This window comes from Equus quagga, chromosome 16 (assembly GCF_021613505.1).
Source record: "Equus quagga isolate Etosha38 chromosome 16, UCLA_HA_Equagga_1.0, whole genome shotgun sequence".
Classification (NCBI taxonomy): Eukaryota; Metazoa; Chordata; class Mammalia; order Perissodactyla; family Equidae; genus Equus; species Equus quagga.
In genome coordinates, this window is record NC_060282.1 from 61,754,085 (window position 1) to 61,777,965 (window position 23,881).

General features: G+C 40.3%; 1 protein-coding gene across 1 annotated transcript in view; it reads right to left on the reverse strand.

Moving 5' to 3' along the window:
* Positions 1–23,881, reverse strand: part of GGH (gamma-glutamyl hydrolase) — a 58,132-nt gene that overhangs the window by 8,715 nt on the left and 25,536 nt on the right. Inside the window, exons 10-11 of the mRNA XM_046641849.1 lie at positions 21,916–22,203; positions 8,899–9,013 (exon numbers count right to left, since the gene is read on the reverse strand). Coding sequence (XP_046497805.1) covers positions 8,899–9,013; positions 21,916–22,203 — 403 coding nt within the window. The remainder of the gene's footprint in view (positions 1–8,898; positions 9,014–21,915; positions 22,204–23,881) is intronic.

Consider the following 23,881-nt stretch of genomic DNA (forward strand, 5'->3'; position numbering starts at 1 on the left):
CCAAGTGCCCACTGTGTGTGAGGCACTGGGTAGGCATAGAGAGGGAAAGAGAGTGTGCCCACAAGGAGCTCACAGTCCAGTTGTGAAGAGGTAGGTTCACCTCACGCTCCTGAGCCAATGTTAGTGACTGCCTTGCTCAGCCAGGCCCTGAGGAGATGTACCGGATTCTTCTTCCAGATTCTGAGCCCCAGCAATCCCAGGAGGAAGAAGAGCCCATTCACAACCCTCCTCTGTCTCCTTAGGAGTCAACAAACACTTTGTGCAAGAAGCTGGGGGAGTGACAAAAACAAATCAAATACACATCTTTGCCTTGAGAAGTTTACAAAGACATCCTAGTAGTTTCCAGGCAGTCAGTGAATTGCTTTCCTTGGGTTCAGCCTCTGGAAACTACACTGCTCACTTTGTGATATGAAATCTCACTGGCCCATACACCGGCCTGTTCCTCTGGGCAGATGTGTGCACATTTGTTGTTGTGACTCTGCATGAAAGAGCAAATTGACAAAATGAGCCTCCGATGGCTCAGGACCTGAATAACAGGTGCAAGAACTGTAGTCACTCATGTCAAACAAAGAAGGTCTGAAGGCCCCCTGCATGTGCGAGAAAGATGGCCAGTCTACAGCTCCTAACAATCAAAAGGGGTCGTGGCCGCTTCATGTTTCAGGGATGTGAACAGACATTTTCTTGTTACATCTGCGGTGATCTGAGGTGATGCCATAGGGCCTAGCTGGATGGGTCAGTGCTTAAGTAAAACAGAGCAGATGAGTAAGGATACTCACTAAAGGAGCAAAGGCAATGCTGAAAACAGTCCTCTTGCAACTACAGCATAATTGCAGAGATTACACACACTTAATTGTTTCTTTGATACTATTTCTAACAAACTGGATACTATTATTATCATTGAAAGCACGATAGCAGTATTTAAATGATGAGAAAGACGCAAAGTCTCTTTGTTGCTGTGACCAACAGAATGAAGGTTAGTGTGCTCTCACATTTGTAATGCCAACTCTGCCATCTTATGGAAAATATTGGAAGTACCTAAGCATTTCACTATATTTCAAAGGCAAGGATCTGCTGGTAAGAGGACAGAAAGGCAAGGATGTTGCACTTCGCGTCTATTTCTACGTGTTTTTAACCTTTAACATTTTTACCAGCAGAAGTCGTAAAAAAAACCCTTCTGTCTTGAACAATTCTTAGATTGCTTGCCAACCAAGGTGTGTCTCAATCTTGACACTGCAACTTAATGTAAAAATCTTGAAGCTATTTTGTACCAATATGAATTTCTACTGCCCCCAACACTGTGTAGTGACTTCACTGTAAATTAACTTCTTTTCTACAGATTTTTGAGCTACCAGGTGGATTAATTGAAAAAGTCGAATCCTGTTAGGAACCATTCTACGTGATGTTGGTAGCCTGTGAAAAATGAATGTCTTTTTTTCTTATACAAATTAGTAACAAGACTTGCTTTCACAATTCCTTTTTACATTTTTTGTGCATATGATACCTGTATATTATACTCATATTCTAAAGTGACCAGAAAGTGTTATTTAATAGAAACTACATACATTTTTTATGTCTCTATGGACCCTTTCATTCTGGGTACATTTACAATAAGTTATGGTAATAGGCTATTCTTTTCAATTATGAATAAAAATGTACATTGAAGTAAAAGATGGCTACTGTTTTTAATGAGTTTTTCTCCATCATGGTGTGTATCTATGATAGTAAACTTGGAAAAGGGCTGCGTCTTGAATGTCCTCTCGTTCTTCAGATTTCAAGGGCTTACCCTTCTATCTCATACACAAAGAAAAGTTAGGTCTTAGGCTACATGACTATAGGAAACCCAGTCCCTTTCCCACGGATTTCCAAGCATCCCTGGGGAGGGTTCAGATGGTCCATGAATCTACCCAGGTGTTCCGTGTGGAGGCCCGCTGCAGACAACTGCTCTGGACTTCTCTGCCAGTGACTCTGACTTTCTCAGAACTGCTTCTTGTCCCTGAAGCTCACTCCAGGCCACCTCTTCCCAAAGCAGAAACTCAGGCTCTCTTTTTATTTCTCAAGTAAAGCTGAAAAAAACCTTTGTAACTAATAAATTTGACTAAGGTTTGATGATAAGTAAAGAGATTACATCCCAGAAAAGAAAAGCTTAAAAGTGCATCTCAGATACCAGTGGGCCAGCAGTGGTTCTGAATTCCCTCTCACAGGATGGTCTTTGTCAGCCCCTCTCTTCTTAGCCCCCTGCCTGCTATCTCCTTGCTCCTGGGGAGACCTGCACACTGTTGATTTCTGCACTGGTTCTGGGTCGTGCTGCCAAATACCCTCCACTTCACCCTCACTGGGGAGCAAAATCTCCTTAACATTAGAGTAATCGCCACAGAGGTTATTTAAGAGAATACTGTTATTTATATTTATTAACAAAATCCTTAGCATCCAGCCTGAAGCTTGTGTGCTGGGATTCTGTCCCCAGATCAGTTTCCTCTAAGAACAGTGAGTGAATTTGTGTTGAACCAATAGAGTAGCACCTCACAGAGGGTTCATCCCAGAAAAAAGTCAGGGAGGGGTGGTGGGCACGTGGAAACTTTACAGTTTTTCTGTTAATTCTAAAACTAAGTTATTAAAAAATCACGTGGGGAGGATTGTTTAAGTGGTATATTCCAGATTCTACCCTTAAAGATGCAAGCACAACATAAAAATTATAAATTTTTTGTCCCTATTTCCATTTATCAAAAAGATTAAAATATAGTCTAGTCTCAGAACACCCATATGCTTACAAGAAGAATAAGGAAAAATCTAAATTGCTGATCTTATTGCCACTTCCCTCATCTAGACATTTGAATTCTTATGCCTCATTGGACAAATAGAAATCATATTAGATATTCCTATAATCTAATCGTGGCTATCAATTTAAACAAACCAGCATATATTCTTTTCTTACTCTAAGTGGATGCTGAATCTTATTTTTCTTCTACTTTGTACTTATGTCAAATTAACTTAAATATCATCGCTTAGCCCCCCCTCTCCAATCCCACTGCCACCGCCTCAGTGCTGGCTCTCACCATCTCTTAATTAAACAGCCTCTTAATGGAGCTTAGACTCTCTACTTTTCCCCCAAACTGTTTTTAATATATTTCTAAAATAACAAACCTGAGTTTTGTTATATCACCCTGCTTACAATCTTAAAATAGGGTAACGAATCAGATCCAAACTCCTTAGCTTGATATATAAGATCTTCCATTATCTGACCTGACCTACATTATCAGCCTTGCCTCTCACTACTTCCTTTTTCACACCCTGTTTGTCTCTTTCACACTTTTGTCCAAACATTCCCCCTGCTTTTCATGTGTCTATTATTTGGGAGCCCTTCTCTGAATGTAGAATGCTGATACCATCTTGAATGCTAGATACATTTTACTCAGTCTTCAAGATCTAAGTCAAATGTTATCCCATTAAAAATCCACTCAACTTATAATTAAGGAGCTTGCTATGTGATGATCCTGAATCACCTAGCAGAATTGATCTCTCTGCACTCAAAGAACTTTGGTCCTGCTTCCATAATTATGCATTGAACCCTAACCACACCTACGTCATTGTTAGTTTTCAATGCTTAGAAATATGAATCACATTAGCTTTTTTGGCAAGCATGTTACCCTTTTCCTTCCCATTAATTCTTCCATCACCTAGAGCCATAAAGTTAGGTTTTCCCCCCATATACTACTTTAACTGAAAACTCCCCATTCTGCATCTGTGCAATTGGTTTATTGGGCTCAATTTCAGGTATTTATATTATATTGGCTACTATTAAACTTAATTTTGTTAGATTCAGCCAACCATTTCAATTTGATGATATCATTTTGAGTTCTGATTTATTAAACCAACCTATCAGTTATTCTTCTCAGATTCATGTGACCTACAAATATTCAAACAACTTTTTAACCGGAAGTTACAAATTACTGAATAGGGCAAATTAGAAAGTGATTATCGCCAAATTATCACATTATTCCCATCAATCAGCCCCCAAATGTCACCTTGGAATCTGAGTGATACACTACTTTAAAGTACCATTCTGGAACCCAGATTCATCATTTTCCTAATGTCTCTAAAGCAGTCTAAAATATTAATTTTATGAAAAAGAAATAGTATCTCTGATGTGAGGTGTTGATAATTCATATTGGTTCTTAAAGACCACAGTTGGTTTTTGCAAGATAGTATAAGTAATATCTGAGCATCTTAGCTGGTATTTCCACTAAATGCACCAGTTTATGATTTTTAAAATCCATTTTCTTTCACTTTTTGCAAATTTCCATTGTGATTGACCGTAAAGGTGTCTTCTGGCACCCCTCCTCCTGTAAGATCCTCCCACTCACCCAGAGGAATGGTCTTGCCTGCAGGTTTATTGAGCCAAACAGAAACATTCCTCCATTCGAGTGGTTCACATTTTGAGTCTTTGTGTCTTGAAAGGTTACAGATTGGGGGGCCAGTTAGATCTTTTCTTCAACCGTATGAGACTTCAACTAACAATTACCAGTGTTTATCTGGTAAGTTATCCTTCTTACCAGAGAAAGTGAAGAAATGCTAACCATTAGCCATTTGCAATTATAAAATTTCCTTGGTCTCTAGCAGGCCTCAAGGAGCTAATATCTTGATGAGGAAAGGGAAATCCAAAAATCACATGGTGGGTAAACTTGGAGCAAACCGGTAAACAAATTAAAAATAAATTCAGATTGTGATAAGTTCCATGAAAATGGTGGGGGATTGGAATTGGCCACCCCAAGATATGCCTCTTTGGCATGAGGATTGTTTTGGGCTGGTTACTTTTAAAAACTGCAGACAGGAGAGAAACTCTGAAAAGTAGAAATTACCCTTTGTTACGATATATTTACATTTGTAAGAGAAATCTCCATCTGTAAAGGTGTCTCCTTCTCTGTACCAGGAAGAAGGGGGGATGACCTTGTCTCTAAAAACTCTTATGAATGCGGAAGGCAAGGACTTAAATCTGCATAATAACCTTACTCTTGCTTATTGAGCTTTTCTGGTAATCTCCCATAACTGATTCCTCCCACCCCCAACATCCTCCTTTGTCTTTCACTGAGGATGCTATTTAAGGTGAGAGCTTCCACCATTTTGGTGAGTTGCTCAGTTTTTCTGGGTCTCTCACGTATACACGTTATAAAGCTTTGTTTAATTTTCTCCTGTTATTCTGTCTCATGGGACTTTAATTCACAGTCTGGCCAGAAGGACCTAGAGTGGGTAGAGGAAATGTCTACCTTCCCTGCAAAACATAAACAGAATGATGTGATGGAGAGTAAATGGATGTGACACAAGGCCCTTCCTTCAAAAGAGTGGCTGGGTAACATCTCTAATTTACTTGTAAGTACAAAGACTGTGAGATGGGAAAGAGGGGGACACAATCAAGTTACTGAAAGGAGCCCTCCGTGGTTGGAGTATAGAGAGAGCAGAAGAGAAGTACAAGAAAAGGTTGGGAAGTGGGAGGTAGGAAGTAGACAGATTCAGAACTTGTAAGTCAATGTAAATTGAGATTTTATTCAATAGGAAACTACTGGAGAGCATTAGGCCCTGACTGGCCATGGGTAAGTCAAGTCACCTCCAATGTTACCTCTTCGGGTAACAAATACCAGCAAATACTAGGAATTGCATGCGACTTTAAACACCAGAATTGTTGGCAAAGAACAAAGGTACTGCACTATTCCTCTTACTTAAGCAGAAATTTTATTTTATTTAATTTTATCCCTCCCTGCCTTTGCCATCTTAATCCTTTGAGAAGACACCTGTGCCAACGCAGAGCGAAGCATGTGCTTGTTCAGCTCACTGTGACACGTAATAATCCCTGACATTAGTCAATATGTTGGAAATGGAAATTCAATCATAAAAGACATTTTTCTTCCAAATTATGTAGAAATGATTTCATTAAGTTTGCTTTCAAAAAGTATTTTTCCCAAAAGCTGATGTCGCCTTCAATGGTTATGTTAAAGGGGCCTAATGAAGACCTACATGGACTGAAACATCAGCACTAATGGTGCCTGATTCTGTCTTTGTCATTTTGGTGATGAGAAATAAAGGAAGACTGGATATCTTCAGTTAATGCAATCCTTTTAGAGCTCTTTAATTGAACAATTCCTTAAGGGACAAAGTGTCCTGGGGAATAAAAGCGGCTGGAGCAATTTCCTTGAGTTACAGGCATTGTTACAGAGCAAGCATCTCAGAGAAAAGAGGAGCGGGTGGTTGGAGAGGAGGCGCTACTTAGGGTCACATCACATCTCATTCTTCAGCCACTGTCTCCCTCCCTCTCTTTTCTTCTCTTTCCTCCTCTGAGTTTCCTTCCTCCCATCACGGGAGGGAGACCAGTGACATAGTTTAATACACTCAGAAGGACGTTCCAGCCTGTAGAGTAAACTTCTATTCTATTTTTTATTTCAAGAGGTTTCACAAAGAGTTATCTGACCTCTTCTAGGACGTAAGGGCAAGATTTTCATTTAAAATTGGAGAAAGCTCTAGAGTGAAGTTGAATCCTATACCTATTGTCATGCCCTCTTACCCTGAAGCATATAAGTATGTGGATGTTACAGCAACCTGCCAGCAGAGATCAGTCCAAGGAGAGAACTAACATCCAGTTGATGAGGGCAGAAAACTCCGGCTTTCTTGAGTTGCTCTCCTCAAGCCGAATTCAGGGCTCCCGGCTCATCCTGTCTTCAGGCTTAACCATGGCCTAAAGCCTTGGAGTCTTTTGCCTCCAGCTGCACAGAAGGAGAAAGAAAGAGAGTACAGGTAATTTCATGAGGAAGCTTTTAGACACCAGGCCTGGAAATGGTGCACATCACTTGTGTCCACATTCCTCAGGCCAGAACATGTTCACAGGATCCCACCAAACGGCAAGGAAAGCAGAAAAATAGCATCTAGTACTGGCTCAGAAAGAAAAGGAAATAGAATATGGTACACACGTAGCAAACTCTGCCCCAACAATCTTTTACTACAATAGTTTCATTTAGTATTTTTTTCATTGTAATCAGTGTTTGTTGTATTAGAATTTCACCAATATTTAAGAAAATTAGAGGAGTAGGAACAAAAGAAATTGTCCTCAAACTTTAAGCTCCCATAGAATAATAGTGACTGTCTTAATCTGAATCTTTGCACACATCATACAAAAGCATATAGGTGAACAAGGAAAGTAAATGATGCCACCGTCACATTCTCTCAGGACACAACAGAGCCTCCTCTCCTGTCAGTAGAGAAATCTCTGCCCCCTTTTCTTTTCTCTCTTTTCCACCTACCATGACCCCTTGGCCTGCTCCTCTTTTGATACCCACCCATTCCTCAAGCTCAGCCTCTGGCATTAGTTCTAGTTGGGCCAGATGTTGGCTTTGGGAGGATGGAGATGGGAAAACACCAAACTTTCTATTCCCTGAGTTGCATTACCTAAGGCATCTCGTGTTACGTTCTGGCTTAGAGAGGTGGAGGGATGTGAGGCAGGTGATGGGGAAAACAACTCTCCTACCCCACGGAGATAGTTTCTGCTCTATACAAGCAAGTTGAGGGCTAGGAACAAAGCATTCTTCCAACAGATCAGAAACTAAAGAAGAGTAAGCTGTATCTCAGAAACCATATTATCTGACTTCAGATCACTAGGTCTATTTCCTCATGTTATCCCGATTGTAAACTCTTATTAAATGCATACGTTATTTGTGTGTGGGGAGGGGTGTAAGTTGGAATATTATTAGTGTAAATTTGACACTATATATTAACGTTAAAGAGGTACCTATCCTTTCACCTAGCAATTTTTAGAACATTGTCCAGATGTTGCATTTGTGCAAAAAATTATTTATTGTTTTTAGTGAAGCATTTTGGTAGTTAAAAAGACTAGAAACAACTCAAATGCCTATTAGTAGGAAACTGCCAAAATAAATTATGGTACAGCCATACAATGGGTCATTATGCAGCTATCAGAAAAGAATGAGGAACTTTGCGTGCTGGAGGATTTCCAAGACAGTCTAAGGGGAAGGGCCACTTGTGGAAGCGTGTGCAGTGTGCTACCCTGTTTGTGAAAAGGGGAATCTTATCAGTATTTGTCTAAGTGTGGAATGTCTCTGAGAGGATATAAAGAAATCAGTTACGCTGGTCACCTCACGGAGGGCTGGGGGGCTGGGGGGCACAGACCGAGGAATAGACCGTTTAGACTTTCCTTTTATAATCTGTTCGGGAAAATTCAGGTTGATAACAAATAAATAGAATGTTTTGATCTTAAACCAGCAGAGCCACAGGCTACTGAGAGAAGAGTCACAGCTCCTCAACTGAGCTAGAACATTCAAGGGTGAGAGCGTGTCCTTGAAGCCAGAGTGACTGAGGCTTTACCTGGGCAGAAGCGCAGGAGTGTGGGGTCTACATTTCCTCCAGCCCCATGTGCAGAGTCTCTTTCAGGTGCCCACTCAGGAGAATCCAGGTTTTCCTTTTTCTAAGGAAGGTGGCATTTTCTTTTATGGACAATCGGACTCGGCTTTCATACAGTTACTTCAGCTTGGCTGAAGCTCAGGGAAGTAAACAGCAAAAACAGGTGAACCATAAAATTAAGCCTACATCATGGGGATGTTAACTAAGGCCGTTAAATCTGTCATTTGGGATCTAAATATTGGAGTACGACTTTGATGATACTGTAAAATTGTACCTAAAGTAGACTAATCCAGAATAATAATACAGCAAACAGCATGATTGAAAAATTTGAAAAATTACTCAAGCTTTCCAATTGGTATTTACATTAGCACATTCCCACCCTTAATGACATAAAAAGAAATAGCGTTACAGATGCTTTAATGCATCAGGCCTCAACGAATCAGGAGGAAACGCAGATGTCTTACGTAGATCTAACAACATTTTAATATTAAACAAACAAACCGCCATTAGGCGTGGCAAAGGCATATCCTGCTGCCTGCTTAATCACGGGAAGTGATTTCAGATGCTCGTCCTCTGTATTCTTCAGGAGTTCATTCCAAACCGCGCAGCTGCAAGGCTAGAGCCAGGAGAATTAAATACGGTAAAAAGGCAGGCAGCAGCGAGGTGAGAATTCACCCTGTGACACGGATGAACGCTACCACGGAGGCCGCTCAGCCTTCGCCTGAGAGGGAGAGGAAAACCTTGTTCACACTCAGCCTTTGGTTGTGCTGAGTGTGAATTAGGGTTGTTTCCGGATTAAAAACCGGGAGAAGCTACACAGAACTATATTAGAAATATTATGAGATATGTAGAAGGAAGAAGAATGGAGAAGTGGGAGAGAGAAGGAGAGAGAGGGCAAGTCGACTGAGAGCTTGGAGAGGCAGAATTGAAACGAGACTGGAGTGACTAAGGAACTTTCAGAATGAACGATGTCTAGAGAGTGTGGTAGGAAATCTTCGTGTATTTGTGACAGTGAAATCACCCCCTCCCCATAGCTTCATAAAAAAATAAAATGAAAACTTCAACCAAAAATTCATATTACTCCTCCGTGCCTTTTGGTCAGAGTTATGCATTTTTGTGTGTGTATGGTGCAGGGCTGACAGGGGTTTGAGTTGGAAGCAAGAAAGCCTCATGTTATTTGGGTTAAATTATTAAAATTGAGACTATGAGCCCAGTGCATTTTTTCAGTATATTTGGTGCTTGAGGCCATTGACACCAGCACTTACTTACTAATTGTGGTCAGAGGCTTTAAAGACCTTTGAGTCGCCACGTTTTTGTTATTTATTTTACGGAAGAGGTCACATGGCTGCCATCTTCTATAGTGAAGTTAAATCCTATTCGGGGGATTAAGTTTTAAAGTGAGTTTAAAGCAAAAGTTAAGAGTAGTCAAAATTTCCACTAAAAACCCTGTACTCACCCCTCAAGTACCGTACTCGTTGACTGTACACTCAAGTTCAGCCTCGACGGGAGTTTCTCGGCATTAGCACACAGCTCTTCATCAGTTATTTAACGCACACGCAGGCAGTGAAGTAAGACAAAATAAAGTTCCCACCTTCATGTGACTTACATCCTAGGCGAGGAGGCAAAGAATAAGGACATGAGCAAGTATGTAAAATTACATCAGTTTTATGTGCTGTGGAGCCAAATAAAGCAGGGAAAGTTGAGAAGCAACACCAAGATAAGAGTTATAATTTTATGCGGAGTAATCAGGGGAGGTCTCATTGGGAAGACGACATTGAAGTAGAGACTGGAAGGAAGGACGGATGTGAGGGCAGCTCTCTGCGGAAGGATATTGCAGACAAAGGAGCTGTAAGTGCAAAGGTCAGATGAGGAAGTGTGCTTGGAGGGTGGGAGACACAGGAAAGAGGCCAGTGCAGCTGGCAGCTGGCATGGAGAGGGAAGGGCAGGGTGGACAGAGATGACGTAGGGCTGGATCCCTGAGACCTAAGAGGCCAGTGCACAAGGCCACGTTACTCTGAGTGGGTTAGGAAGCAATTGGAGAGAAAGAGAGCAGAAGAGTAACATGTTGGGACCCAAGTTTCTAAAGAATCCCTCTGGCTACTTTGTTGAGAAGAAACCATTGAGGAGCAAGAGCAGAAACAGGTGACAGGTAAGAATATGGTTGCAATACTCCAGGTGAGAGACGGGGGTGGCTTTGACCACAGCGGTGGTGGCAACAGTGGTTAGAAGTGGATGCATTCTGTGGTTCGCCAATCAGATGAGTTAGTTGATAAAAGTCTTTACAGGAGAGGGATAAAGCTGTCACCCCTGGACCTACTGATCAATCTTCCCATCCTAAGAAATGAGAAAACCAGACATCATGTCCCTCTTGAGGTGATCCAGGATGCAGTACTCATCAAAGTACTAATACATAATATTTCTGCCCAAAAATCAAAACTGCTTCCAATCAAACCTAGAGCTAACTTCCGGTTTACAGGAAATGTAGGTGGCAGACAAAATCAGAATGTGGGGCAGTCCACAGGACAACTGGCCCATTTCTCCAACAAGGTGGTGGAATTTTTTTTATTAAAAATAAAAGGATTGGGGACTGGTTCAGGAAGGGTTTTTGCCTCCAGCCCTGTGTTTGCACTTAGCATTGACAGCACCTTCTGGAAGCCACTTCCTCTGAGTTCCCCTCCCCCACCAGCACCTCCACTCTCTGAACCGTCTTTACTCCTTGCCCCTGGGTTCCTGTTCTGTTCCATGCATTTTCTATTTCTGGTTATTTTCCCACCCTGTAACACTGTGAAGTTATACAAGAGCTTATTTGCTAGACATTTCTGAGAACCTCAGACTTAAACCTCCATAGCCCTTTTTGAATCTCCTCCATCTGCACAGTTTTCTGTACTCACTTGCAACTATGGACCTTGTGAAGATTTCTGTTCACTGGTTGTTCTCATACCCAATCACCCAAGTCCCTCTCGGGGTGGCTCCTCTGCCTTTAGGGACAGGTGTTTTTTGGTGATATTTGGGTTTTGCAGCTAATAGGACTTATCATGTTTGCTTTTCATTTTCTACCACTCCCATCACACAACTGTCATATTGCTGGCAGCGATTGAGACAAGATGTCTGAATTCTGTGACTTTAAGGATTTTCTGTCATCCAGCTTTCTCAAAGGTGGTTTCCATGGGTATTTTTTCCATTCACTGTACAGGTTGGTCTATTTATCAGTCAGCTCCAGCTTCCATAACAAAATACTACAGAATGCGTCATTGAAACAACAAAACAGAAATTTATTTTCTCACAGTTCTGGAGACCAGAAGTCCAAGATCAGGGTGCCAGCATGGTCAGATTCTGGTGAGAGCTCTCTTCCTGGCTTGCAGACACTGCCTCTCACTCTGTGCTCACATGGCAGAGAAAAAGAAAGCAAGCTCTCTGGTGTCTCTTCAATAAAGGTACTAATCCCAGCATGAAAGCCCTATGGTCACGACCTCATCTGACCCTAATCACCTCCCAAAGGCCCTGTCTCCAAACACCATCACATTGGGGGTTAGGCTTTAAGATCTGAATCTTGAGAAGACACAATTCGGTCCTTATCAGTCTATTTGAATTTCAGTGAGAATTTGAAAGATATTTTTTAAACTACCACTGCCTCATGATAGTATCACCTAATATCTGGCAGAAATTACTACTGGATTGTGTGTGGATATGAGACAAAAGGAAATCAAGGATGGTTCTACAGCATAGTATTCTGAGAAACGGGAACGATGGAGTTTCCATTTACTAAGATGGGAAAGAGATGGAAGGAAAACCAGGACTTTACTGTTGCCTGTTACATCTGAGGTGCTAGTTAGATTAGACATCCAAGTGAAGACATAGAAAAAGCAGGTAGATATGAGTCTGGAGTTCAGGAAAGGTCCAGGCTACCCATACACATTTTAAAGTAGCCAAGCTGTATTTAGAGTCATAAGACTGGAGAACACCACATAGGTTAATGCAGAGACAGGAGAGAGGAGGTCCGTGCACTGGGCCAGGCAATCCAGTGTTTAACAGTCAGAGAGGTGAGGATAAATCAACAAGACTGAGAAGCAGCAGCTAGTGAGGTCAGAAGAGAACCAAAAGAGCATGTCTTCCTGTTGCCAAGTAAACACAGTGTTTCCCTAAGGAGAGAGGGATAGTCACACCAAATGCTGCTCATAGAGCAAGACAGAGGGGCCTAGGCACTGACCATTGGACTTAGCCACATGGAGGTCATTGGTAACCTTGACAAGAATAGTTTCCATGGAGTGTCAGAGTGAAAGTACCTAAATCCAGTGGAGTAGATTTGAGAGAGAATTAGAGGGGGAAAATTAAAGACATTAAGTATAGATAACTCTTTGAACAGTTTTATTGTAAAGGGATATAGCAAAGTGAAGAGGTAAGTAGAGAGATTAAGTTGAGAAAAGATTTTTTAAAAGTAAGAAATGTAACAGCATGTAAGTGTAATGATCAGAATGATTCCAGAGAGAGGGAGATACTGATAATGTAGGAAAAAGGGAACCATTTGCTAGTGCAATGCCCTTGAGTAGGTGAAAATGGATAGGTTTTGGTGCACAAGTGGAAGAGTTAGCCTCGGACGGTCAGTTGTGATGCATATACTGGCCCAGGCCCAGTGAGGAAAGGCAGAGAGTCTGTGCTCAGAGAAAGGTGACAGTAGCTGAGGAATAAGGGCCTGTAGGAGTTCTCTTCTCATCCTTTTTCATATCTCCAGGTTAACAGAAGCAAGTTCATGAGCTGATGGTGAGGAGAGAGGAAAGGTGCTGGAGATTTGAGAGAAGGGATGAGAAACAGTTAACTTGGAGAACAGAAAAGGAAGCCAACTAGGGAAGTGTATCCAGATAGTGAAGCATGACTGGGGGTGCGCTTGGGGTCAGGGCCAATGGCAACCTGCTTGCTCTCTCTTCAGCTGAGCACCAAATGCAACAAACAGCTGGTTTGCATGTAGAGGCTGTGTTATACACAAAATACAGTAGGGTTTTTTTCTTCATTACAGTTTTTTTGTTTCGGAGTTTTTGCTGATTGTGTATGGTTAAATTTGAGAAATTAAATTCACATATGAAGGTTTCCACTGAATTGCCCTTTTCACTTGATTTGTTCACCTTTCTAAGGATCATAGTTTCATGCCCACATTCAGTGTTGCTCTCAATATTATCTTGCTTTCAGCAGTCTAACTACATAGATGAGTGGAGAGCAAGTCCACAAAACGTGACCATTTGTACTTCTGTTGCGTGACCCTTAAGTAGGACATTCATTCAAGAAAGACGACTTGAATTTCCTAGAAGCAGGTGATATTTCTCCCCCTTGTATCACAAAATTTCACAAGTGGGAAAATCATGAAACACTTGGTCCTTCATCATTTTTATCTCTTGAAAATGACTCATCACTTCTTTCCTGTTTACAAGTTAGAATTCTTTTTTAGTGTTTTAAGTTTCAAAATCCAAACCACAGCATCAGGGCTCCAAGCCCAGATCCCACAGCAGGGAGACCCCTGGGCCTCGTGTGGTGGAGGATGCAGCAGCTCACACTCTTCATGAGGCCTCAGGACAGCGCCAGGGCTCAGGCAGTGGTCACGGTCCCGGACAAGGAAAACTCAAGTTGAGGACACGGATGCATTTCCTATTCCTCTTAGACTTTATACACTCAAATTTCTTCATTCAAGAACTGTCTACATGCTAATCTTTAGGTTAGACCTGGGCTACAAAGTAAATAACCTATGGTCTCTCCACCTTGGGAGCTGGCTTACGGTCCAGCGGAAAAGATAGGTAATAAATTAGTGACCTCCATGGAAGGCTAGAACAGCCTGCAGAAGTTAAGGTTTATATAGAACCAAGTGTTGGTGAGGGCCAAGGTAGCTTAAGCACCTTTTCAGAAGGGGTGTGGTGAAGTGGAAGATTTGGGCTGTCCCAGCTCCAACTGTGTGGCTTTAGGCAGGTTACAATCTCTGAGCATCTTTCTCCTCATTTGCAAAATGTGCTAATTAAATGAGATGCTTATCAATTGCCGGGTACAGGGACTTTGCAGGTGTTCAGGAAGTATGAATTCCCTCCCCTTATTTCTGCCCTTGGACATTTGAGCTCTTGAATCATAAATAGGAAGTAAATGTCTTCAAGTTAGATAAGAGAAAATTAAGATAACAAGAGCTCAATTACAAGTTAAAGGTTATGTCTTTAGAATTAGTTGAAGATTTAGGATTAAGAGAAAGATTCCACAAAATAACTTGCCTATATTCTTCACAAATTCAAGGTTAGGGAAGACAAAGAGTGAGGAAAAGATTAAAGGAGGCTAAGAAGACATGACAGCTAAACACAGCATGTGATTCCAGACTGGATGGTGGATCTGAAAAAAAAACATTTTATTTGCTATAGAGAACAATAGCGGGACAATTGGCAATATTTTAATAAAGTCTGTTGATGTTGATTATTATACAGTATTATTTAAGACAATATCCTTGTTTTGGAAACACACACTGATGTATTTAGGGGTAAAAGGCAACACATCTGCAATTTAATCTCATGTGGTTTTAAAAAAAGAATGTGTGTGGGTGTGTGGGTGTGTACGCATGTACATACATGCACAGAGCAGAGAGAGAGAGAGTGATAATGCAAATGTATAAAATGTTAACAGTTGGATAATATGGGCAAAGGATATATAGGAATTCTTTGTATAATAATTGCAACTTCTCGGTAAGACTGAAATCATTTGAAAACTAAAAGTGTTTTTAAATTTTTTTTTTTTTTTGAGGAAGATTAGCCCTGAGCTAACTACTGCCAGTCCTCCTCTTTTTGCTGAGGAAGCCTTGCCCTGAGCTAACATCCGTGCCCATCTTCCTCTACTTTATATGTGGGACGCCTACTACAGCATGGCGTGCCAAGCAGTGCCATGTCCGCACCCAGGATCTGAACCAGCGAACCCCGGGCCGGCGAGAAGCAGAAAGTGAGAACTTAACCACTGTACCACCGGGCCGGCCCCTAAAAGTGTTTTTAATAGAAAGTCTTTATTATGAAAGTAAATGATTTTTATGTCATAATGATTCAGGAAGTCCACAAGAGGATTAAAAAAAATCAAAATTAGTAGCCAGACTTTGGAATGGAAACACATTAAAATGGTCCAGGCCAGAGACCTGGCGAGGTTCATAGAACTCTGGAGGCCCTAATTAGAAGTGATGATACTGAACTGGTGATAGGCTGACACACATTCATTAGCTCAGCATCAGTTCTTTCTTTCAGGTACAGTCCAACAAAAGGGCACCATTTGTGCAGTTTCCAAGAGGCCCTGAAGGCACTACCTAGTTTGTCAGCCCTTTCTGTTTGAAAGCAAAGGTAAAGCTTAATCGTAGTACCAGAGAGCAATAATCCACACACATCTGACCTACCTGTAAATAGCTGATTTGGGATAATGTCTTCCAGAAAATTACATGTTATGATTACTCTATCACCTCTTGCAATGATTTTAGTCACGTAAAGTAGAAGTCTGTAAACCTTAACCATGTTATTTTCATTGCAGCTCTTCAATGTCTAAATGATTGAACATTCTTTAATTAACATGTACTTTCAATTCTTTATTTCTGGGAAAGAATCATCAAGTAGAATATGGAAAATGCACATATGTACAAACAGAAAATGTAAATTAATAATCATAATATATTTTTTATATTTGCATAAAATATAATTACATATATTTATATAGAAATATATATAATAAGGAAAATATGATAAACCCTCAGGAATCAATTAAAAAGTTACTAGAATTAATAAAAACAGGTAAAAAATTCACAAAAGTCAGTGGAATGCCAGTATGCCACATCCCCACCATCCCCACCAAAAAAAAAACCTGTTAAAAATTTTATAAGACATCCTATTCTGATGAGTTCAAGAAGTGTGTTTAAAAATTTCCATGTAAGAAAGTAAATTAATAAATCATATTGAGAAATAGCAACAGACAATGAAATAACTAAGAAAAATCCTCATGAGAAATGTATATGAAACTACTTAACTGATTAAGACATATAAAAGACACGTATATTGCTATACGGAAAAAGTTAAATATAAGACGTCAGTTTTTCTCAAATTAATATATAGGCTTATTGTATTCCCAATAAAACCCATGTTGGGGTGGGGAAGAGTTTTGAGGACTCAACAAAATAATTCTTAAATTCATTTTCACTTATAAATAGGAAATGATATCAAAACAAATTCTTTAAAAGAAAACCAATAATAGAGGATTGGTTTTAAATATTGTAAACAGTGTTTACAATAATTTTGTATATTTTATAGACAACATTGTAAATAACTGGGGAAGGAGATGATTGTTTGATAATGATGCTAGAAAATCCATTTGTAAAAATGGAACAAAAAATCAGCTGCTAACTCTACACCACACTCCAAAACAAACCTGGGGTGAGTTACAGAGTTAAAAAGTCATTCAGTAGAAAATCAGAAAAAAATTGAAAACAGAAATATAATGGTGGAAGAACTTTCTAGGCTTTATGTAAAAGATAAATGCACATTTAAAGAAAAATATCTAGGTTCAGACCAAGATGGCAACATAGGAGTCTCCTGAACTTCCCTCCTTTCATGGACACACCAAATATGCCTTACACACAAAGTAATTTCCTCTGAGAGAAATCCAGAAATTAGCTGAGTGACTCCTACACATCAGGAAACTGAGATAATACCCACATCAAAATGAGTAGGAAGGACTGAGATATACTCTCACCATAAACTTCACCTCCGGCACAGCACTATACGGTTGGGAGGGAACCCTACACTCTCACCTTCTCCTTGAGGAATGAAAGGTTTGGATCATACATCTAGTGCCCCAACTTCTAAGGCTGCCTCTCAAAGGATGGGCCCCCAAATCACCTAGCTCTGAAAGCCAATGGGCCTTGCATTCACAAGTCCTATAAGACTAGATAAACAAAAAAGTAGTTGTTAACAGGCAGATGTGTACTCGCCTAAGCTAACCCATGGGGCTCAGTGTAGAAGGATCAAGCAAAAATGCCCATCTTCCAGTCTTTCCCTGGAAGGAATTTAACTGCATGCTTTGTCAGCTGCTGCCTGAGAGTTCTGCTTCTAATTAGCACACAACTAGGTGCTGACTGCAATTAGTCCTGGAGCCCAAAAGAGCCAGTGGGCACATCCCAACCTTCTTCCCCTGGCTTGTTCCAACAATAAAACCAAGTCAAAAGTATCTGCCTGGAAGAAGCTTGTCCACACATCTAGTGCCCCAACATTTACAGCTGTCGACTGAGGGATGGGCCCCTAAGTCACCTACCCCTGATAGCCAACAAGACTTGCATTCATCAGTTCCAAAGGACTATAGCAAACAAAGAAGCAAGTTTTTAAACAGGTGCAGGAGCATGCCCCATGGCTATACACTTTGGCTCAGCACAGAGGGAGCAGGCAAAAACTCCCATCTCCCACTTTCTCCCTGGAAGGGGTTTGACTGCATATTTTCCCAGCTGCTGTCTGAGAGTCCAGTTACTAATCAACCTGCATCTAGTTGCTAACTGCACATCTCCCCTTTGATACACTGACAGTCTTGGCACACCCTCAACTTCTAGGAGCCACTAAGAAAAAAGATAGTGGCTTGGATGATTACAAAGGTTTGAGAGTCAACAAAGAGCTTGAACTGGCCTGATTGACAAGGTTCATCTCCTTTAGGAAATCAGTCTGTAAAGACTAGAAGTGGTGACTGTTTTGGTCTAATTCACAGAAACCAACACAGAGTCAAGGAAAATGAAAAAAAAAGGAAATATGTTCAAAACAAAAGAACAAGATAAATCTCCAGAAACCAGTCTTAATGAAACAGAGATAAGAGATATATCTGATAGAGAGGTCAAAATAACAGTGGTAAAGATGATTACAAAGGTCAGGAGAGCACTGCATGAACAAAGTAAGAGTTTCAACAAAGATAGAAAATATGAAAATGTATCTAACAGAAATCATAGAGCCGAAGAATACAATACAGAACTGAAGTTAAATGGGGGGGTTCAACAACAGATAAGATCAAATGGAAGAAAAGATCAGTGAACATGAACACATGGTAGTGGAATTCATTTAACCAGAGGAATAAAAAATAAAAGAGCAAAGATAGCTTAAGGGACTTATAGGAGACCAATATATGCATTATAGGGGTCCCAGAAGAAGAAAAGAGAAACAAAGGGGCAGAAAGCTTATTCAAAGAAACAATAGCTGAAAAGGTCCCTAAAATGAGGAAAGAAACAGACGTCTAGATCTAAGAAGTCCATACGTACCTCACAAGATGAACCCAAAGAGATCTATAACAATACACATTATAATTAAATTGTCAAAAGATAAAGACAGAGAGAATCAAAAGCAGCAAGAGAAAAGCAAATTATTACAGGAAAGAGAACCCCCATAAAATTATCAGCAGGTTGTTCAGCAGAAACCTTGTAGACCAGAAAAGAGTGGGATGATATATTCAAAGTAATGAAAGAAGAAAACTGCCAGCCAAGAATACTCTACCTGGTAAAGTTATCCCTCAAAATTGAAGGATAGATAAAGTTTCTCAAAGAAACAAAAGCTGAAGGAATTCATCACCACCAGACGGGCCTCACAAGAAACATTAAAGGGAGTTCTTCAAGCTGAAATGGAAGGATGCTAATTAGTAACGTGAAAACATAAAAGTATAACATGGAAAACAGGGAAAGTATAAGACTCACTGGTAAAGGGAAATATGTAGTTAAATTCATAATATTCTAATATTGTAATGGTGGTGGGTAAGTCACTTATAAGTCTAGTATAAAGGTTTAAAGACAAAAGTATTAAAAATAACTACAACTACAATGATTGTTAATGGATACACAGTATAAAAAGATATAAATTTTGACATCCAAAATAACGGGGGGGGGGGGCTGTAAAAATAGAGTTTTTGTATATGTTCAAAGTTAAGTTGTCATCAGCTTAAAATAGACTGTTATATACATAAGATGTTCTGTGTAAGCCTCGTGGTAACCACAAAGCCAAAACCTATGGTAGATACACAAAAGAGATGGAAATTAAGCATACCACTACAGAAAATCATCAAATCACAAGGAAGAGAGGAAGAAAGGAACAAGGGAACTACAAAACAGCCAGAAAACAATTAACGAAAATGGCAATAGTAAGTTGCATACCTATCAATATTTACTTTAAATGTAAATGGATGAAAGTCTTTAATCAAAAGACATAGAATGGCTGAATGGATTGAAAAAAAAAAAACAAGATCCAACTACATGCTGCCTACGAGTGACTCACTTCACCTTTAAAGACAAACACAGACTGAAAGTGCAAGGATGGAAAAAGATAGCCCATGCAAATGGGAAGCAAAAGAAAGCAGGACTGGCTCTGCCTATATCAGAAAAAATAGACTTTAAGCCAAAAACTGTAATGAGAGACAATCTATAAAGATAAAGGGGTCAATTCATGAAGAGAATATAACAATTGTAAATATCTATGCACCCAACATAGGATCACCTAAATGTATAAAGCAAATATTAATAGATCTGAAAAGAGAAATATACAGCAATACAAGAATAGTGGGAGACTTCAGTACTCCACTTTCGAGAATGGATAGATCATCCAGACAGAATATCAGTAAGGAAAATATTGAGGGTAATCTCCTTGACATTGATCTTGGCAATGGCAACAAAAAATGGCAACAAAAGTGAAAAATAAACAAGTGAAACTACATCAAACTAAAAATCTTCTGCACAGCAAAGGAAACCATTAACAAAATGAAAAGGCAACCTAAGGAATGGGAGAAAATACTTGCAAACCAAATATCTGAAAAGGGGTTAATGTCAAAAATATACATGGAACTCATACAGCTCAATAGCAAAAAGACAAATAACCCAGGTAAGATATGGGCAAAGAACCCGAATAGACATTTTTTCCAAAGAAAACATGCAAATGACCAACAGGTCATCACACAGGTGCTCAATATCATCAGGTAATGCAAATCAAAACAACAATGAGATATCACCTTACACCTTTTAGGATGTCTATCATCAAAAAGACAGGAGATAAGTGTTGGTGAGAATGTGGAAAAGGGAACACTTGTGCACCACTGATGGAAATGAAAATTGGTACACTACTATGGAAAAAAATATGGATTAAAAATTAAAAATAGAACTATTATATGATCCTGCAATCCCACTTCTGAGTATATACCCAAAGAAAATGAAAACATTATCTCAAAGAGGTAACTGCACTCACAAGTTCGTTACAGGATTATTCACAATAGCCAAAGTATGGAAACAACCTAAGTATCTGTTGATGGATGAATGGATAAAGAAGAGGTGGTATAATTACAATGGAATATTATTCAGCCTTAACAAAAAGAAGGAAATTCTGCCATTTGCAACAATATGGATGAACCTTGAGGACCTATGCTAAGTGAAGTAAGTTGGAGAAAGACAAATACTGCATGGCATCACTTATGTGTGGAATCTAAAAAAAGAAAGTCAAACATAGAAACAGAGCGTAGAATGGTGGTTGCCAAGGGCTGGGGGCTGGAGGAAATGGATAGAGGTTGGTAAAAGTGTTCAAACTTTCAGTTATAAGATGAATAAGTTCTGCGGATCTAATGGGTAACATGGTGACTATAGTTGATTATACTGTATTGTATAATTGAAATTTTCTTAGAGAATAGAACTTACGTGTTCTCACCAAAAAAAAAAAAAGGTCAATATGTGAGGTGATGGATGTATTAATTTACTCAGTGGTGGGAATCCTTTCATGATGTATGTGTGTACCAAATCACCATATTGTACGGTTCAAATATATTACAACTTTAGTTGTCAAATATACCTCAATGAAGCTGGGAAAAAAAGAAAGAAAAAAATCTAAAAACTTGACTACACAAAAAGAAAAATTTCTTTACGTCAAGGGAAAAAATATATAAAACAAGACTTTTCCTATAAAGAAAATTTTTCTATTTTAAATAAAGATGACAAATAATGGGTTAAAAAATGTTATGTAAAGAGCTACCTACCAAATAAGAAAAATATGGAGAAACTAATAGAGAGCAAAGGGAATGAATAGTTAATTCACAATGTAGATAAAACAGATATTAAACTCATTTCACACCACTAACAATCAAAGAAATGAAAGACATGATGTACTGTTCTTAATTTACTAACATAGAATGAAAGTGTTCAATTACAGTATTTAAGGCTATTGAGGTCTGGTAAAATTAGTGCGATAAGCTGGCGGATATACTGTGAAATATGTTGACTCTTGTGGAAAGCAATTTTGCAATTCAATCAAGAACCAAAAGTTTCCCAGTAATCCCATTTTGTAGACTCCAGCTGAGGAAATTATCTAAAAGATGAAACAAAAAAAGGGCACAAAAATGGGATGATTTATTATTTTATTTACACAGAATGATTTATTATTTTCAGAAACTGCCAATCCAGGTCAAGTTTCTGCCTTCCTGGAGCCATCTTAGGAGTCAGAGAGGAGTAAGACTGGTAACATGTGTCACATGCTACAGTACCTTGAGAAGATGCTGATTTAAAAAGTAGGGCTGATGTCCAATCCCTGATATGTCAAAGGCATCCAGGAGGTCCCTCTGGGTGACCCTTGGCTGTCCCAGACACTGACCAGCACCCGAGGTTTCTCTGTCCTCACAGAAAGTGTGGAAAAAGTCAGGGTAAAAACCATAGTGCCTGAGAAAAGGGGAATGCCTTTCCACTTCTGTCATGCGGTAATGGTGGCAGATGAGCCAGTCCTGTAGTTGATCAAACGCAGATTGCTGTAGGTCCCAACCCAATAAGCCTTTGGTCTATGAATGAGGAGAAGTGAACAGATGGGTCTGACTCTCAAAGGCTCCAAAATCCAGGCACAAACGAAGAGCTGGGATCAGATGTTGGGTGAGTTTGGCAGTCCATGGAGACTCCAGCTTTCACCAATAATCAGAGGAGAAGAGGATGTGGGAGTGTGCACGCCAGAGGATAACCTCTGCCATTTTTGTGACGATGTCGCCTGAGTCTCACCACTACAAGGGAAGGTAAGCAGGAAGAGAAATCTAAGTGAGAACTTCCTAGGGGCATTTGGAGATCAGAAGCTGGCACGCAGTCACCTGGCCTAGGCACAGGAGGCACAGGAAGCTGTATTTACCACATTTTCTAGCTTCTGTATTGATGCTTTGACGTTCGAGGCTTTCCTAACTGCAGAAGGACTGCCCTTCTCAGGATTAGCTCATTCCTAGAGGTAGCAACCCATACCCCATCCACTGGTTTATCAGGCTCTTACACTTCAGGACACTATTCCCCATCCTAAGCCCCCCAGGGCCAGCCATTACACAACTAGGGACAGCTCCTACACCCTGAGCTCGCTGAAATTACACAAACTAGCCAGTGCTAAACCTTCTTACCCTGCCTTGCCCATCCCTTCCTGCAAAAGCCATAATAAAGGCTCTTGCCCTGTGACTGACATTGGTACTTCCCCTTGTGGCCCTGCATGGCGTGATATGCGCCCCTCCTCTTGGGAACTACAAGTAATAAACTATCTTTTTTATGGCAACTATCTTCTGATCTGTTGGCCTCATCATACCTGAATGAAAAATAAAATCCACTTTTGTGTGTGTGTGTGTGAGGAAGATTGTCACTGAGCTAAGTTGCCAATCTTCCTCTGTTTTGTATGTGGGATGCTCTCACAGCATGGTTTGATGAGTGGTATGTAGGTCTGCACCCAGGATCTGAACCTGCAAACCCTGGGCCACTGAAGTGGAGCATGTGAACTTAATCACTAGGCTACCGGGCCAGATCGAAAATCTACATTTTAAAACAGTAACTGATGGACAGATTGTCAACCTTGAGGCTGAAAAGTTTTAGCAGCTCTATTTCAATGTTTTGAAAGGGCCACAAAGTTAGACAGAGGTCACAGATGCTGAATTGAATTAACTCTCTCCCAATGTATTCGGCACCTTGTGTGCTTAACTCTGGAAGGATCTGCCTCTCAGACAGGGCACATAGCTGTTAACCCACTACCTGCCCAGACGAAAGGACTGCCCAGCAGACACACAGAATCGTGAGCTAAATAAAATGGTTATTTCAAGCCACCAAAATGGGAGAGACAGGAGTCGTTACACAAAAGCGAACTGAAACACTGCCTGACATCACCGAGTCTAGCACTCCCTCAAATTGGAGGTGGTGAGTTTGACCCAGACCTGGACCCTGCTCCCTGTGGTAGAGGACTGGGTGAGCATGATGGAGATCACAAACAGGTGCACATGGGGCCTCTGCCAGCCAGGTGATGCATCTGAAGGTGGCCTGAGGCAGCCTCAGGGGGGCAGTGGTGTTCAGCCCCAGGAAGCTACAGCAGCATCAGGCTGCTGCAGTGGCCTTCATCCTGAGAATGATTATAAGCAATAGCCCATTGAAAAGGGGAGCAAGGACCTTTAACTGATTCACCCTTGCAGGTATTAGGGGCTCTGGGGAAGCCTAGTGCTTCAACCTTCC